At 52.7% G+C, this 18,919-nt stretch overlaps 1 protein-coding gene across 2 annotated transcripts in view; it reads left to right on the forward strand.

Annotated features, from left to right (window-relative positions):
* Positions 1–300: 300 nt before the first annotated feature.
* The window catches only part of KIRREL1 (kirre like nephrin family adhesion molecule 1), a 98,041-nt gene continuing 79,422 nt past the window's right edge, over positions 301–18,919 (forward strand). For both annotated transcript variants that reach the window (XM_031436012.2, XM_031436013.2), the window contains exon 1: positions 301–767. In XM_031436012.2, the coding sequence (XP_031291872.2) occupies positions 716–767 (52 nt within the window). In that variant the 5' untranslated portion in view covers positions 301–715. The remainder of the gene's footprint in view (positions 768–18,919) is intronic.

Here is an 18,919-nt window from a genome sequence, read left to right on the forward strand (position 1 = left end):
CATCACAGTCATCCCCTGGGCTAAAGGCTGGTCCTTAGTCCATGCCCTGCCCCCCAATCCACTGCCTAGTTTCCTAGCCCGGGACCAGGGTTGTGTATGGAAATTGGAGGGAGGTGCGGGTGAGCCGGGGTCCCGCCGTCCCTGCCCCAGCGCCCGCGACTGTCACGTTAGTTACCCGTTTTGCCTTTGCCCTCCACCCCTTTCTCTCTGGGCTCCCTGTCCACCTCAGTTCCAGCGAGGGTTGTGTGTGTGCGCGCGCGCACGGGGGGGGTGGGGTGGCGAGGGGGTGGCAGGGGGAGGGCTGTGGAGGGAGGCGCCGTCGGAGGAAGAATAGACGTCAGGAGGAGGGACGGCGGAGGGAGAGAGGAAAGCACGAGAAGCGGAGAGAAAGGGAGAGCAGAGATCCAGAGAGACTCAGAGAGATAAAGCTAGAGGCGAGAAATAATCAAAGGGAGAGGGGGAGGAAAGAGACTGGGAGAGAGAGAGGGAGAGGGACGGGACTGGGAGGAGAGATAAAGAGAAGCGGAGGGAAGGGAAGTGAGTTTGTGCGCGCGAGTGAGTGTGCGTGTGCGTGTAAGTGTGCAGGGGCGGGCGCGGGCGGGCGCGGGCGGGCGGGGGGCGGGCTCCAGGGCTCCCCTCCTCCCCAGCCCGCTGCTCTCGCTCGCTCGCCAACTCCGGGCCCCAGCCGCGGGCGGGCGCACGGCGGGCGGACAGCATGCTGAGCCTCCTCGTCTGGATCCTCACTCTCTCGGATACTTTCTCCCAAGGTAAGCCCCCCCCCTCCCGCAGCGCGCCCCTGCCCTCGGCTTCCCCTACCCCATCCCCGGGGCCGGGATCTGTGCCCCCGGCCGGGGCAGCGCTGGGGGGGGGGTGCCCGGCGGCCCGCGGTCGGTCCCCGGGGTCGGGTGCCACGAGGCGGGGGCTAGGTCCCGGCGCGGAGCCTTGGGGGAGGGGGCGCGGAGGAGCGGGGGCTGGCGAGGAGGAGTTTCCCGTTGATTTGCCCAAGTTGTTTCCTCTGGCTGCGCGGGAGAACGGAGAATCCGGGCCGCGAGGGCCGGGGGTCGGAGTGAAAAAGGGATTCGAACGCTCAAAGTCCTTTCCGGAGCCTCTGGCAGCCCTACCGACCTCCACCCTCTGAGGCCGGGAGTCCGGACGCCTGGGTCCTGGCCGGGGGAAGGCCGGGAAGGGGGTGGGGTTTCAGATTCTGGGGGTGGGAGGTGCGCGGAAAGCTGGGGACTCGGCTCGCGAAGAGGTAGCTGAGGGAATCCCCGTACTCCATGCAGCCCAGCCCCTCGAGGGGCTGAGTCTGAGCCTCGGCTCCAGACTGCCTGGGGCCGCCCCCTCTGAGCGAAGGGAGGGGTGCCTCGGGGCCCCTGGTGGGGATTTGAACCCCTGCCCCCGGAGGCTCGGGGCCGGGAGTGGAGTTCCAAAGGCAGCTCCGGACCCGCTGAATCTGGAAGGGGGCACTTGCGGGGGGAGGGGGAGCTAACACCCCACTTGGGGTCAGGAAAGTGTTGATGTCCAGGGCTTATTCGGAACTGGCAGGGGAGAGGCTGGAAGATGGAGGGAAAGGTTAAGAGAGAATTGTTAATGTATCCTGTGGCAGGGCTGGAGGGGACAGTGGGACTGAAGAAATCAAAGGCCCAGACTCCACCACGACTGGGGTCTGTGGGAGTGGATTCTTGCCTCCTGGGTCTGACTCTAAGGAAGATTTAATCCTGCTGAGCTAGCTCCCCCCACCCTCTAAAATGGAGCTGACACACAGAAATTGACACACAAACACCAAAAAGCAGTCATAGACATTGAGACGGACTATTCACCTACTGAGACAGACATACCCGCGAGCATCCCCGCACGGAGACAGACACATATACACAAAGACACTGACACATCTGAGGAAGACAGATTCCTCCCCCATATCGGCACATGCTTGCACATTCGTGCACCCAGACATATGAGAACTCACAGACACTGTACATGTATGCGGGCGGGCATGTACAAGGACACAACACATACACACACACACACACACACACACACACACACACACACACGGAAAGCCTTGTACAGATACCAACCCTCCAGCAAACAAAGAAACTTGAACATTCATTCATATAGGCAGACACCTATGGAGATGTATGGACTACAAAATGGAGGAGGTGGTCTCCTTTTGGGGTGGTGGTGGGGGAATCTGGGAAGAGGGATGTCAGCTGGGACAGAGCGCCCTCAGGCATTGCCCTGCTCTCTGTTGCCTTCCTGGGCTGGTGGGTGTATGTTTACGGGTGGGGTGTGATGCTGGTCCCCTCCTTTCTCCTTGCTAAGCCCCTCCCAGGCTCTGAAGGCAAAGCCAGGCTGAGTTGGTGGGGGTGGGTCTTGATCCATCATTCCTCGTAGGGCACCCGCCCCACCTCAAACACACACACTTAAGATATGGGAAGGGCGCGCATCCTTGGTGTGAGTGGAGTGGGAAGTGGTGCTGGAGGAAAGGAGGCCTGGCCCTGGGGTTGGCAGGCCAAGCCAGCCAGTTGGCAGAAAGTTGGGAAGATGACTTAAGTTCTGACTTTGTTCAGCCAGGCTGCTGGAGAAGGGGGGGAGGGGGAGGGCCCACGGTGGTGGGGGGAGGGGTCAGCTGGGTCAGCATTGGTCTGCGTCTGCGTCTGCCCCTTTCCCGCAGCCCTAGCAGGTCAGCAACGTGGATACGAACAAGCTTCAAGAAACAAAAGCTGCAGTTAGCAAACAGGAGAGACATGTGGATTGAATCGGGACAGGACTGGTCGGAGAGAAGTGTGTTATGTGTCTTTCTCCCTTTGGAAAGGGGGAGGGGTTAAGAAGGGTTAGCTGAGCTCCCATCTCCCATCGCCCAGCAGGGGTGAAAGCAAGACCTGAAGAAACTGTGCAAAAGTATTTGGGGTGGGGGGAGGGGATACCACAGGGGAAAAGGGGGAGGGAACAGACAAGAGGGGAGAGGAAATCACTCCTGAGGGTGCCTGGCAAGGACTGGGAGGAGGCAGGGTGGGAAGGAGTCGGGGTCTAGGGAAGCTAGGACGCTCACAGGGTTGGGGAGGAGGCGGTAGGAGCCCCCTCCTCAGCCTCCATCCTTAGAATGAAAGAGTCTTGCCTCAGGGCTGGGGGCAGTGAGAGGAGACAGATGGGGGCATGCCATGAGGGATGGTGGCGGGGAAATGGGGAGAAGGTGGGAGGAGAAGGCAGTCGAATTGAGGGGAGCAGAGAGGAGAGGGGAGGGGGATGTTCAGCCTAGGCAGCGAAATAAAAATCGCATTTTAAAGAATTTCAATGGGCTTCATCAATCTTCATTTTTCACTAAATAATTTTCTGTATCTTATCTAAATGAAAACCATTATCCTTCCCCCCGTTTCCATCATGCGCTGGCTCCTCAGACTGATTGCGCCGAAAATTGAAATATTTATTCATTTTCTGGGAGATTTTCTCACTTCCCAGTCTCAGGGAGGAGAAATTGAAAAAGAAAGATTATAGCTAATCAGAGCAATGTGGGATGACAGGCCGGCTCAGGGCGGGAGCTGCCTCCAGGGGAGGGTGGAAGTGGGGGGGGGAATCTGTCCCTTTGGCCCCCAGAGGTCCCCTCAGCATCCCTGCCACCGCTTGGCAGGGCAGTGAGGAGTAAAGGGAAGAGGCCCCAGGGCCTCCTAAATCCCCAGTATTCAACTGCCTGCGTGCAGCTACATCCTGGCAGAGAACAGGAATCGGGAAAGAAGAGTAGCTGGGAATGGACTCTCCCCTCCCCGAGCCACACACACACGCACATGCACACACACACTTCGGATGTCCCACCCTCCCAGCCCAGAGCAGGGTCTTGGTTGAGGAAGGGGCATGGGGAAACATGGCAGAAAGCAGGACACCAGGTCCCTCTCCTGGACCTTGACTGGACTCTGCCTTCTACTCAGACCTAGAAGGAGGGCGTGAACCCAGTATTCAGTGCTTGGCATTACCTCTGGCTACGTCCCTGGACCCCAGAAGACCCAGGACCAGGAGGAGGAGGCAGAAGAGGCCTCCAGGCCTTCCCACCTTCTGCTGGCTACCCTGGCTGCACGGCTGCTTGTCTTGCTCTGCCTTTGGTTCTCTGGTCTCCTGGCGATGAGGAAACCCACCCTTGTCCCTGGTTCTCACCTCCGGGACTTGAGAACTGAGTGCTCTGATGGAAACTCCTGTGGACCCTCTTTGTATTCTCGGGGACCGAGTCTTAATTTCCCTTTTATCCTTTCAGTTTCTGACACAGTGCTGCGCGCATGGTAAGTGTCCTTAAATATCTGATCAATTGATTGATTTGATGAGAGTGCTATGATGTTGGAAGGAGGCAGTATTAAATGGTGCTTAAATCACAGACTCCCGTCCAGCTCCCTAACCAAACCCACTCCCCGCCTTGGCCGCTGGGTAGTGTTGTCAGCTTCAACAAGGGATGTGCCTTCTCTGTGCCTCATTCGCTCATCTGTAAGTTAAGGATAGAAACAACATTTTATAGGGTGGTGATGGCAATAAGATCTGTTAATCCGTGTCAGGTGCATGGAACAGCGTCTGGCACAGAGAGAATTGCTCAGTAAATGCTTCTGTTAGGACTTCCTGGCTAGACATGAATGGATAGGTAGCCAAGTTGTCTGCCTTTTTCCCATCTCCTTCTTACAATTCTCTTTTGGTTTTCTCGCTCCAGCTGCCCCGATTCTTGGTCCTGGGTTTCAGTGCCTCTGCTTGGTGTCTCTCATGGAAAGAACCTGGTAGTGGCGGGCCCAGAAGGGGAAGCTGCCCAGCCTCCCCCAGGTTGGAGACCTCGGGAAAGGTCTGGGGAAGGGGAGAGCCAAGTGGAAGAGGTTGACATTCGAGGGAGAAGGAGCCAGGGCTCTTGTGAGAAATGAGAGCCACTCGCCTTGAAGTGGCTGCATTCAGTCTGGAAATAATACAGATCATTTATTGAGCCCTCGTGCTAATGTCTTTATATACATTATCTAATTTAATCTGTACAACAACCTCCTGAGATCGGGTCTCTAATTATCCCCATCTCATGGATGAGAAATCGAGGTTTAGACAGGTCAAGTATCTCCACGAAAATAGGGGAACCAGCCAACCTCAGATCCTGGCCGCCCCCCTCCCTTTGCCTGGCATCCCTCTGGCCAGCAGGACCAATGCTGGGCCAGGCCAGGGTCTTTCCTGGTCCAGAGCCGAAGGAGAATTAAGGAAAAAGGAATGAGTGCTCATAAAAGTAAACTCACTTAAATTTTAAAAATCTGCCCTTTATTCTGAGGTTCTGTCCTTCTACCTTTTGGGGTGTTGAACGGTTTTTCTTTGATGATACAATACTGCCCTCAAATGACTTTGTAAAAAAAGTGCTTTCCTGGGCAAATCAAAAGGTTTGCAAGCGTGTGTGTGTTTCTAAGATTCTGCACAGCCTTACAGGTCCACGAGCTGCAGACTTGGGAACTCCCCCTGTACTGTTCGAGGCTGACTCCGGGAGAATCATGCAGAGGAGACGAGTGGAGTATTGAGTTGGGGGTGGTGGGCGGCAGTAGGGTGTATGGTTCTGGGGAGAAAACCAAGACAGTCAACTCCCAGTCCAGTCCAGTCCCTGGCTGGGGTCCTGAGTGGCCTATTCCAATTGCTTTGGGAGTCCCTGCCTGCCCTAGGGTAGGAGCCAGTGGGCTCCCTACCAAAGCATTAAAGTGATTTCTTACTGAATTCCTACTGTGTGTTCACCACGTTCATCATGCTCCATTTCTTTTGACGATGACCTTGTAAAGGTAACGTTACTCCCATTTTATAGACGAGGAAACCAAGGCTGAGTTTAATTAAGTTGCTCAAGGCCGTACCTGGGCTGTTAGATCCCTGATTTAAACTCATTGTCTCACTACAAAGCCCACACTGCCAGGCAGCCTCCCTGCAGAGCTACGTGCACTTCAGTGTCTCCCTTAAACTGAGGCAGCTCTGGAGGGGAGAAGAGGCCTTCCTTCTCTTCCCCACACTGACAGGCTCCCTCTGGTGCCTCGCACAGCCTTCCCTTCAGGGCTCAGCCTGGACAGCTAGCCCACATCCATCGTGCTGCCTGGCTTTGATGATCATCTGGTTTATTCAGTAGGGGTGGGAACGGTAACTATGGCTCTTCATGTCAGGAGAAGGAGGTCTGTGATACCTCAACCCCCTTTCTTCCCACCTGTAAAGCCTTTTTAATTTTGTGTAGTGCTTTGCAATTTTAACAACTTATTTGCACGTACAGTCTCATTTGATAGATTATGATCACCCTATGATGCGGGCAGGGCAATTATTATTATTTCTCCATTTCACAGATGAGAAAACAGACTCCTAGGGAGTTGAAATAACTTGCTAAAGTGTGGAAGTTGGGCTGGAGGGAGGGGGAAGGCAGCAAATTCCTCCATCACCCCAATTTTGGGGGGCTGTTTCCAGATGATGGTAGGGAAGTTCCTCTCCGTGCCTCCAGAGAAGGCTGTGTCCCTTCCCGACCTACCAGCTCCTGCCAGGTTTCTTCTCAGAGCCTCCAGGCCACTTTTCTTGGCCATGTCCTGGAGGGTGCTTTGACCTGGAAAGGGTTAGGTGACGGGGACATAGCTCAGTGATAGAGTGCGTGCTTAGCATGCACGAGGTCCTGGGTTCAATTTCCTAGTACCTTCATTTAAAAAAATAATAATAAATAAATAAACTTAATTCCTGCCCAAAAAATAAAAATAAAATAAATTTTTTTAAATGTTAAGAAAAAGGGCTGGGGACGTGGGGAGTGGCAATAGTCAGCAGTGGAGGAAAAAGAGGCCACTATGTCCTCAATCCTGAAATACAGTGCCAAGGAGAGGCAGTCTCAGGAGTCAGGAAAGAGAATGAATTCACTCCAAGTGAGAGAAGGCCATTCACTTTCGTAGGGACCCCCTTTGTGTTTTGCATGTATTAGGAGCTCATTTAGTACCAACAGTAATCTGTTAAAGGTAGGAGTTATCTCCATTTTGCGGGTGGACAAAGACCCAAAGAAGTTAAGCAGATTGTCCAACATGCTACATCTCAGGACTGACAGAGCCAGGACTAGAACCCAGGCAGGGAAGTCGGCGTGGGGTTCAGGAATGACTCCCCGGAGGAAGCCCCTGGAGACCGGCATGTCTGCCTCTTCTACCTGACTGCTGCCGGTGAGTCCCACCGTGCAGAGTGTGCGCCCACATTCACGTGCAGATTCACACGTGGCCTCACGCGCACTTGCATGTGCGCCGTGTCTCACCCCCAGCATCTACAGACAGAAATCTCTGTCTTTACCCAGTCCTTCCATTCACCAGATTGACACTGCCAGCTTTTTGTGTCCCATCCCCCTTCCAGCTATGGCAGCCATCCTTTGAAGAGTCTTTGAAGGCACTTCTTTTTGTCTCGTCTTGGGTGCTCTGCAGATGCACACGCTATAAGGTTAAGAAAGTTAGAACCCTTGGCTTCCCCATCCTGTGACTCTGGTCCCTTTCCATCCTGCAGCCCCAGTTCTTAATGCCTTCTTACCACTGATTCACAGACAATGCAACCTGATTAAGTTCTTTGAGCTCCCGGAATGAAAACTGTTTCAGCTCTCAGACATTGCCGAAGATCACATTTTTCTGTTTTTTTTTCCATCCCACTGTCTCTGCGCCACCACCCTCCTCCCCCATCAGCTCTCTCCAAGCTCCCAGTTTCTCCCTCCCTCCACATGTAATTTCTCCAGCAACTTTTATTAACCTCTAGTCTCTGGGAGCTGAAGCCTCATTCCTCTCTGCCCTCCTTGAGTCCATTTAGCAAAATTGGGATCATATTGAAATAAATGGGCCTTGTAGCCAGCCAACCTCCTGAGGATTAAGGGTCTTAAATCCAGGGTGGAACTCTCCAGCACTCCCTAGCAAATTCCATTAGTTTCCCAGGAGATAATGCACTGCTTCATTCCTCTGGGGACCTGGCTCTGGGAAGGTGATGGGAGAATCTCCCAGAAGGCCATGCGCACTGGATTTTGAGGCAGAGAAGGGACACCAGGGACCTGAATCTTTGCTGTGTGCCTGCAGGGCAGTCCCAGGAAGCTGTCCTTCTCCAGGCCCGACTAGGAATCATGCATTCTTCTTCTGGACTGGCCCTGTGATGCTTTTCTTCTCTGCCCTTTATTTCCTCTTGAAGCAATTTGAGGAGTATGTCCTCCCTGGAAGATGTGTGGGAAGAGAGGAGGGACTCAGTTCCTTTATCCAGCAGAAAATGGGCTGTGTGCTTACTACGTGCCAGGCTCCAGTGTTACAAAGTGAATGAAATACGGTGCCTCCCTTTAAAGGTCTTGCTTTGTGATTTAGGTGCAAATTATTTAACTTCAGTAGGTCTCGGTTTACTCTGCCATAAAATGGAGAGAATTAATGTTTTTCAAATCAGCAAATGTATATTACTATATATAAAGCATTCTGATAGGCATTGTGGGGGATAAAAAAAAAAAAACACAAAACCCCGACATCATAAGGTCCCTTCTCTCCAAGAAGCTAAGATGTGCATATATGTGCAAAGATTCCGGGTAATGCTAGGCAGGGCGTAGTCAGTGTCAGAAAAGCAGTGTGCGCAGTCAGAGCTGGGGAGTTAGCTGTGGGCTGAAGAGGCCAGGAAAGGCTCCGTGGAGGAAGTGGGTCTAAGGATGGACAGGATGTGGATGTGGCAGGAAGAGGGAGAGCATTACCAGACCGGCTGAACTTCCTGAGTCAAGGTGTGGCTGCCAGAATGTGCAGGGCATGGTGAGGTTGGTGTAGTGGAGGATTTGGGTCAGGGAGAAATTACGGAGGTGATCCAGGACAGTAGACAGGGGCCTCAAAAAGCCAGGCCAGAGACTGTCCTACAAGAAGTGGGGAGCCAGGGGTTTCTGTTTTTGAAGGAAAGAAAATGTTAAAACACCAGTGTGATCCCTACCTCATTCCTCATCAAACCCTCCCCTCCTCTTAAATGCTTCATCTGCTAGACTGCTGTAGAGATTTGCAACCCCTTCAATTGAAAAAAAAAATATGGTGAAATAGGCAGATAATCAAGGTTTGACCAGGCAGAAGGGAGTAGAGAACCTTAGAGAAACAGCAGATTCTGCCTTGGGAAGTCTCAGATCTGTGACCTGAGTTGGGGAGGCTTTGGAATAATGAGAAGATCTTTTTTTCTCTGAGAATTTTCAGGTATAAGGTAAAGATGCCCGGAGGCAGAGTTCAACAGAGATAAGGAAGGGGAGAGCCCTGCAGCCTGGTGGATACCTAGGCTCTGACAATTGTTCCCCTGGAGCCTAGTCTGGGTCTGCACTGTCCAGAGTCTGGGGGAACCACCTCGTTCCATCAGAGGGCCAGCCGGGATTTAGCCCCGTGGGATCAGCCCTGGGCTGTTTGCTCTGGTCCTCTGGTCACTGGCCAGAGATGTGCCTGCACTTGGGGGCTAAGCTTAGAGAGTCTGAAAACCTCTGCAAGGAAGTGATCTCTGGTTTTTCAAATGGAAACCCTTTCAGAAGATTCCCACCAGCGGGGTGAGAGCCTGTGTCCAAACTAAGCCAGTGTGCTTTTAATCGCTGGACTGGGCCGGGCACTCAGCGAGGCACCAGGATACAAAGGTAAATGAAATTTAGTCCCTGTCCTTGAGGCAGTCTCAGGCGGGTGTGGGAGATGGATGTATAAACACATATCGACAAGGCTGTAAGATAAACGTTGGGAGAGAGGTATGTGAAAAATGCTGAAGTCTGACTGTCCGCGAGGGGGGAGTGGAGGAGGCAGCCTGGCAAGGGGAGGGCACAGCCACAGATGTGAGGCTCTGGGCTGCGGCTGGAGCCTCTGGAATGCAGTGCTGCTCAAGATATCCCGGCTCTGGACAATCCCTGATTGTGCCCCCTGCTCCGGATGGAAGGAGCTGAGGAATCCGAAGGAGTGAGTGAGGTCCCTCCCAAGGATTATGATTTCCAGGAACAAAGACAGTTTATATAAAGGCGCACTTTCCCCAAATCTCCCAACCCCTTGTGTCCAGTTCCCTCTTCCCCACCCCCATCCCACCCAACCAAGCTGATTTCTAAATTAACTTTGTCCTTGTAATCAGCTTAGCTGAGTTTTTTTTTTTTTCCTCTTTTTTTCCCCCTCCTTCCTGAATTCTCCCAGGAACAGCCTGGGGCCCTGCTCGCTCCATTACCCAGCATTGTCAAGCCATGAGGTGCTTTTAACTGCTTCTTCCCATTCGATTCGCTTAACTGGGAGGTTATTAAAAGGAAAGAAGCTGAGATGGGCAGATGAGGGCAGACAGAGAGAGATGGGAGCAGGGGAAGGCAGGCTGGCAGGGTGAAGCCCCAGAGAGAAGTTGGGGTTTTCTTCATCTTGATTCCCTAGCCATCCAGTGGACTCCTGGATCTTAATCCCAAACCCTGAACAATTGACTTGCTGCTCTGTGCCTCACTCCCTGCCTCCCAGACAATCTACCAGCTTGACTTCCCTGTGGGATGGGGCGGGGTGGGGGTAGGGGACTCCCAGAAGCCCTTGCACCCTCTCCCTCTTTGCTCACCTCTCCAGACACAGACTCCTGGTCGGCTCCTGCTATCAGCGCTATGCTATCAACTCTCTGGCCTCCACCTGCCAGTCAGCTACTGTGGGGAGGATGTTTGATCCTAGATTGAAGTGCCTATCACCCTGCACACATCTGGGAATTCTTCCCTCACCAGGCGGTGGGTGAAGGGAGAATACAAATTCATTTTAATGTCAGTTGGAGCCAAATATAATTAGAAAGAAAAATCTGACTTTGCCAAAAAAAAAAAAAATCAAATGCATTGCAAAGCCAAGTTAAAATGACTTCTGGATTATCTGCACCACTGCGGCTCTCCATTTATGCAGAAAATGGAGAGGGGAGCCTGTAAAGCCTGTGTCCAAGGGATTTAGTGTGTGCACGTTGTCTTCGGTTTTGTACCAGGGTCATGTCGTAAGACTGGTCTGTTTCAACACAACCTTGGAGTTGGATAACCATTCAAGTGCCCTGGGACCTCCTTACCAGAGGGCCTATGGGAAAGCCAGGCTTTCCCGAGCGGACACCACATGTGTGATCATGATCAAGTCATTTCACTGATGCCTCAGTTTTCTCATCTGTAAAATGGTGACAATAACACCTACCTCAGAGGGTTGCTGTGAGGACTAAATGAAGGAATCTATGTGGAACACGGTCTGTATTCAGTAAGCCACATTGCACAGTGCTTGCTTTTTACAGCTCTGAGTCCAAGGCAGAGCAGGGGAAAGCAGACAACAGGATGAGTGAAGAACAAATAATGGTGCAAATATGGATGCGTCTCTGAACTGTGTCAGTGATGTTGGTAATCCCTGAATTTATGATCTCTGAAATGCTGTGCAGTGGGAGCACTGAGATGGCTGCAGAGCCTAATGGAGATAACCCTGCTTTAGAATTAGGTCTGAGTCCTGGCTCTGAAGACTCAGGGGCCTCTTCACCTTTGTGAGCCTTAGTTTCCTCATCTGTAAAATGGAGCAATAGCAACCGCTTACCTCTGCTTTCAGTCCTGGGAAAGCACTCCTTAGGCAGTGCACAGTAAGCATGACCAGAAGGTTTCAACCCCTGAATCTTCAAGAAGATTCCAACTCTGCATGTTAGAACAGTGATTTGCAAACTTTTCATGTGCTTATGAAACACTCGGTGATCTGGTTAAAATGTGCAGATTTTGATTCAGAAGATCTGGGGTCAGGCGGAGTTTCCGCCTTGGCACCAAGCTTCCAGGTGATGCCGATGTTGTTGGTCCTAGGACCACACTTGGAAGTGTTAGAGGATGTGTTCCTTTGGGGACACAGATCTTCAACTTTCTAATGGGAAGCGAGAGGAAATAGAATTCATTTACCTGAATTCGCTTTTCCGCCAGCTTAGTTGTGTAACAGAGCCCAGATGGATCATTGATTCAGGAGTGTAGATGTGTTTGTTTTAGGGAAGCAGGCAGGAGTTAAGGGTGGGGAGAGGGTGCAGTGCATGCCTGCATGCCCATCTTCGGCCCCAAGCCTGACCTGCCTGCCTTCCTCCCTGCCTCCTCCCAAGCTCCAGCCTCCCCTACCCCACCAAGTCTTCATTCATGCCAACAGCTGCCAGCTGCAAAGTTGAAATGCAGCTAGCCAATAAGTTGGTGGAAACTCCTCCGTATCCGAGCCAGTTAGTCATTTACACTTGGTTCTTTTTTTCTTTTAAATGAGGAAAAGTCCTTATAATCTAGCTCTCATTTGGTGGAGATTTGAGGGAAAACATCTCAACAGAGCTGCTAGCCAGGGCCTGGACCCTGTTAGCTGTGGCCTGGAAATTTGGACTTGAATAAATGGAGATTTGGGAATGAAAGTGGGTCGTAGGCCTAACTGGGGGCATGGTTTGGAGGGAGCAATGGGGGCCCATTCCTGGGCAGGTCGTTTTCTCACATTCACATAGACCTACCGGCTGGCTCTTCAGGCAACGTGATGAGCTAACTTCACTATGTGCGCAAAGCCTCGGGCTGTAGAGGAAGACCCACAGGCCAGAGAAGAGAGAGCCTCTGCCTTCAGAGTCCTCCTGACTCAATGAGGAAAGCTTTGCCCTTATATCTAGGGGATTCTGCCACTAGGGGAAACAGGAACCCCCATCATTTCCCCTTACCCTCCCCCCCCCCCAGGAAACTGACTACACTTTCAGCCATCTGCAGGTGCACGTGGGGCCATGTGCAGGCTACACCCATCAGTCCTGAGGGGTTTCAGAGGAAATAGAGAAGGAGGTGGGATCCATCAGAACACATCTTCCTAGAACATAGAACCTAGGGTCAGGAATGAAGATACAGAGAGATGATTCTCGAAGAATCCAAACATCTTTGGATTCAAGATCTCTCTCTAGACAAACTTATGGTTGCCAGTGTGTGAAGGGGATGGAGAAGGATAAATTGGGGATGCGAAATTTGTACCTCTTGGGGAGTGATAGCAGTGTTAGCTGTCTTGATTGCAGTGGTGGTTTCATGGGTGTACACATCTATCAAAATTCATCAAATTGTACATCTGAAATATGTGTGGTTTACTGTACAGGAGTCATATCACAATAAAGGTGTTTAAAAAAACTCTCTTCAGGCAGGACTAACTTGAATCAACCTCACACATCAGTGTTTGTCCTTTTCTTGAAGGAGATCCTTTTTCATTTGCTCTCTCTGCCCATTCACTTTCACATCTAATAATCCCTGGCAAGCAGGAAGTTCTTCTTTGTGTCTAACTTGAATCCTTCCTGCTCCTGAAAAAAAAAAAGTCTTACTTGGGACTGTAACTGGGTAAGTCTCCAGTATTCTTTATGTCTAGATAGATAGCATTTTCCCCAATAGGTTCATTTTTCTGTCACTTCAAAGCCAAGTTCCCTGTGATAGAGAAGCAGGTCCAGAGAGGTCATAGGTGAGATTGTCTCCGAGGCTCCAGTTGACCCAGACCAAGCCATCTCTTTAGAGGTCAGGTCTGCTTTCCGACAAACCGCCAAGACTATCTTCCCAGTGTCCCTGGTCAGGGCCAGAAGACTCATGTTCCCAGGAACCTGGCTGAGTTACCATGTCCTTACTGGTCCAGTTTCCCCTTCTCAGTGGCACAGAGCAGCTGGAGGCTGGAGGGCTCTGGTGTCCTTCACTGGGCCGCTGTCTCTGGCTGGTGGCCTCGGGGCCTCTCCTCCTCCCTCCACAGGGCCAGGCTGAGAAGGCCCTGGCGCCTGCTGCTGAACCAGGTACCGGGAAGACAGCGGGGCCTGGAGGGGAGAGGGCAGAGGTCGGCCTGCCCCACAGTCAGGACTGATTCTAGCTTCGGAGCAGGAATATTTTCCTCTTGGAATCACACAGGAATGTCCTCAGCTGGGCCTTGCCTGGGTGGGCAGGCTGGATCCCAAGTGGCATCAGTGTGGGCGGAGAGAGCAGGGGATAGGGTATCGCCTTTGGTGATGTACTGATTTGGTGAAGGAGTGTGGGCATTTCCCTAGGATACTGGAGCACTTTAGATAAATGCAGACTCTTTGCTCTGAGCTTGAACTTGGGGGCAAAGGTTTGGTTTCTACTGTGGGATGGCTAATTATAATAGTGGGGACAGGTTCCCCATCGTCCTCAGGGTCTAAACACACGCCAGGATCATCTAAACAAGGAGGGGTTTTGAACCCTGTTGTACATTGGAACAGGAGAAGATGGGGAGAGGTACTGGGGCTGTGGGATCAGTTACAGAAGGTTTCCATGAAGGGGCCAGAGGGGAAGATGGACCTGGGTGGATGAATGAGAGGGCAGGATCCAGTGTAAAAGAAGGAGACCACCTAAGGGAGGGGGCTCGGTAGAAGAAGAGTGGGAGCTGGAGGAGGGCTTCCCGGCTGGGGCCATGTGGGCTGCAGGCTCCAGGAACCGGGAGCTGTGGTGTCGCCTTGTCAAGTTGTGGCCTCTGCGGCATTCACACCGGCCGCGTGACACACTCCCACATGCACAGGCAGGGAGAGGACTGGTGTGAAAGCAGCTCCTGCTCCCTTGAGGACAGGGCGGAGTGTCAGTCCCCGAAAAGGAGGAGCTGACACATCTGGGGGGAAAGAGGAGCACGGCCCTGCGGTCCTCCTGGAGGAGACAGTGGGGAGTTCTCAGTCTGCTGTGGGGCAGCTTGCCTTTGTCTTTGTCTTTGTCGGGGGGTCGCTACCCTTTTTCAAGGGTAGCCATGCCCCGGGGTGCTGGCAGGGCTGCCTGGTGGCCTGGCACGGGACAATCTGTCCACCAGCACAGACACACGCTCCACTGCACCAGGCTTCTCCCTGCCCCCCCGGCCGGATGCTCCCCGGCCCTCTTCCTCCCTCTGTCCTTCCCTGTCTGTCTGTCTGTTGGTCTGTCACTCGGCAAGAGTGAAATGTGCCCTGCTCCTGGAGCATTTGGTGCTTGATAATTTGTGGATTATAGCTAACTCTCGATAAAGAGTCCCCTAATTGCTTGGCTCACCTCAGGTTCTATCATCAAAGCAAAGCCGTGAGGCCCCCCTCTCGCCCTCCTTTTCTTTTTATTATCTCTTAATTAATCACTCTGGCTTTCACACTTAGCAGATAATTACTGTCTCCTGGGCACGCAGCTCATTTTCATAACCTCCTGCTCCAAGCCGGCAGCAGAGGGGGGTGGGGAGGCCGCGGGAGAGAAGGGGCAAGTGGGAAGAGAAATGCTGGGGGAGGGTGGGGACAGCAGGCAGCGGGTCGGAGGAGACCAAGGGAGGAGGAGAAAGGGACATTGGGGCAGCAGCGATGGGAGACACGTGGAGTGCTGAGCGGAGCATGGGGACCAGAACCCTTAGTCTCTCTGCCAGTGGGCAGGCAGTATGGCCGTGCTCCCTGGGGAGGCCCCACCTGGTCCACCACTGCTGAGCTGCACGATGCTGGCTCCCTTAGCCTCTCCGGGGGAGGGACACAGCAGGAGATGCACATAGGTTGGTGGCCAGAAAGCTGAATGAGGAGCAAGAGATGGTCCCAAGCAAAGTTCATTCAAGCAGGTGCTGGGAAGTGAGGCCAGCTGGGGTGGGAAAGGTGACAGGGAAAGGATGGGCAGGGCCACCATCCAGTTAGGACGCAAGTCTTGGCCAGGGAGTTTTTCTGTTTTGAGGACAGCAGGACACACACCCTGGAGGTTAAACCCGTGGATGTGAATAGGGACATGACTCAGTAATGTGACTGGATGAGAGGGGACGGCCTAACACTCACACCTAGACCTTGTAGGCTCTGTGCCAGTTTTCACAATATGCTTATCGTCCCCATTTCAGAGATGAGGAGAACTGTGCCTCAGAAGACCAGGTGCGGGAGGGAGAGAGCACTGTTCCCGCTGGGTCCTCAGCCCTGGCATCACCACAGGGCTCGGTGCTTTCCTTGGGCTTCCAACCCAGGGATAAGCAGAGAGGAAGATGAGAAGCTGGAGAGACAAGAGTTTACACAGAGGGTTAGACACAGAGCTGGACTGGAACCCAAGTCTCCACCATGAACTCATCTCCCCACTACTGTTCCTCATCGTGTCTCCGTGGCCTGGGCTTCTGCTGGTCCGCAGGGAGTGATGGAGAATGGGGAACATCCATTTTTTTCCCTCTCTATTTTGAATTTTCCATCATGATCCTAGCACAGTGTGCTTGATCTTTAGAAAGAAAGAAACTGGATCCTACTAACCTTTCACTGTTAACTAGCTGTGAGCCCTTGGAATGCCATACAACCCGAGTCTCAGTTTCTTCATTGGCAAATGGGAATCTTGAGAAGACTGCAGATGGCATACGTAAAACAGAGGCCCTAGCATATGACAGGGGTTTAACAATAATCGGAGCTGTTACTATTACTACTACTATGGTGATGACTGCTACACAGGAAAGCACCCACCCTATGCCTGTAGAAACCACATAAAACACGTTAATTTTTTAAAAAGCTGGTGAGGGAGGGAGGGTCCTTTTGTTCAACTTCCTCAGTAAGGGAGGGCACAAAATTTCTACCCTCTGTTCCTTCTGGGATGCGCTATCGAGCCAAAGCTTGACAACCTAGGCTGCTCTGTCCCAGTGCAATTTTTCTTTATACAAGTAAGTTGTCTGTCCCGGCCAGGGCTGCTTCCAGCTCGCAGCTTCTTGGCACCCAGCTCCAGCAGGGCCGATCCTCCCTCTGCTGACCTCCAGGCCGCAGACTGCCCACCGCGCCTGCGCCTGCCACAGAGCCCGCATGCCCAAGGGTTAAATGGGTCCAGTCTCACATGCCCTGCAACTTCCGTCTCCGGCTTCTGGTTTCCCAGGCATTACAATAGGGAAGTCTATATTCAGCAGGCAGTATGGCAGGAGGTCTGGACTGCGAGTCTAGCTGTGGATTTTGGCCCCTTCGGGCCTGTCATGGAGTGGCCCTATGCACTGATCTGGGCCTGCCTTCTTATCACAAAAGGAGAAGGTGAATCTCCAAGGTTCCTTCTGGCTGCACCGTTTTCCGACTCTTTGCCATCCTGTGGGAGTTCACGGAAAGGACTGGTTCTTCCTGAACGAGGCCCTGGATCGCTCTGATTTGGTTTTTGAGCCAAGGCCAGAGGTAGTGATTTCAGAGCGCCAGAGCTGGGGTGCCCCGGGAGAAGCATTCTGTGGTCGGGAACCAGGGTGGAAGCCAACATTTTCTACATTTTCAAATCTGATTTGGACTCAGGGTAAGGACAGCAGGCGTACCCCCCCCTTCTCCCCCCCCCCCCCCAGTCTGCTGTCCTGGGATGGGGATGGTCCAGCCTGCTCTGGGAAGATGGAGGACCCTGGACCAAGGGTGTGGGTGCTTGTGTGTGCATGCTGATAAAAGTTTCTCCCTTAAGAAACATGCTCTGGCTTCGCCCTGAACTTTAGCTTTGGTCTATGAAAAGGTTTTGCAGAGTCTTGTGGGAACATAAACATTTGGCAGATTTCTTTCCCTGAAAGCTATTTCTTCTCCTTTCTTTTTCTGGGAACTTTCGCCAGCAAGATCAAGGCCCCTCCGCCCGCCCCTCCGCCCTCCTTCTTTGCCTGAGACACCCAACCCCCCTCTCTCCTCCTCCCCACAATGAAAACAAAGTGAACTGGTGGGTACTGGGAATCGTCTCCGTGAACCGGGCCAGAAGAAAGGAGCGAGGCGAAAAGATAGCTCTCCCAAGAGGAGAAATTATAAGAAGGGAGGGGAGAGAGGGAGAGAAAATAAGCAAATGGCATCAGTGGTGAAAAGTGAATTCCAGGCATTTAAAATTCTTTTGGTTTTAATCATCTCAGAGGCCGACCAGAGCTGAGCTGTGGGGGAAGGGGAAAAATGAAAACCAGGGCCCTCTCCTAGGAGCCAGAGCCCAGGAATTTCGGGCTGTCTGTGAAGACCTAAAGCCTTTGCTATGTAAGCGTCTGCATCTGAGCCCTCCGCCTCCCGCATCTGATGCTCAGAAGGGTTACCTCCTCCAAGGGCCTTTCCTGACTAACCCTCCCTTTATCTCATTTCACAGGCTCAGTTTATACTCAGTTTTAAAGCACTGACCTTTCAGTTTTCTACCAGATTGCAAGTTCCCCAAGGCCCTGGCTTATGTTTTGTTAAAAACAAAACAAAAATAACAAACAACAAACTCCAGCCTCTTTCATAAGTCATGCCTGGGCCTCCTTTGTGAGGGTCAGGGCCCCCAGAGAAGCTCCTGGGCCTGTTTTCTTCATTTGTAAAGTGGATTTGGAGAGATGAGCTGAGCCTGGAAGAGATTCTAGAAGGAACCGGGGAGCTGGGAGGGAGCCTGGCAGCCTCTCCTCTGTGCTGTGATCTGTGTCGGGGGCTTTAGAACCCGATCAAGGGCTGTCCTATCTTCTTGCCCCTGCCCTCAGGTTTGGGGCTGGTTGTCAGGAAAAGCAGCAGGTGAAGCCCCTGGACACTGGGGATTCCAGGCTCTCCTCATGTCCAGGCCAGGGGGACACGGTGGCTTTTAAGGTGGGGGAATGCCTCAGGAAATCTTGTCAGCCTGGCGAGGTGATGAGTGGCGAGGCCCAGAGCGAGGCAGAGCCCAAGGTGAGCCTGGAAAGAAGCGGTAGGACCCTGTCATGTTGCCCTGCTCAGAAGCCTCCTCTTTTCCTAGTCTGGCCCCTCCCTGTGTGCTCAGCACCTTTCCTCCTGAGCGCCCTGCCTCTGCCGCCCCCTCCCCCACTCTCATTCTTCTCCATCTGGGGCAGCTCTTTCCATTCTCCTGACCACTGGCTGTTCCTCCCATTTTCCCCACCCTCTTTCCCTCAAACTCCGTGCTTGGGTGTTGGACTTTGTTTCTTAGAATACACCTCCCACGTCCTTCCTCCAGTAAGGTTACAAACATCGACAGCTTGAGGGTATATGGGAGCTGACCTTAGACTTCGAGTCGGATAACCCGGATTTTCCTCTTGACTCTTCTTGGGCTGTTCGGTCTTCGGCAGTCATATGCTCTTTCTGAGGCCATAGAACAAGGAGTTCA

This window comes from Camelus dromedarius, chromosome 23 (genome assembly GCF_036321535.1).
Source record: "Camelus dromedarius isolate mCamDro1 chromosome 23, mCamDro1.pat, whole genome shotgun sequence".
Taxonomy (NCBI): Eukaryota; Metazoa; Chordata; class Mammalia; order Artiodactyla; family Camelidae; genus Camelus; species Camelus dromedarius.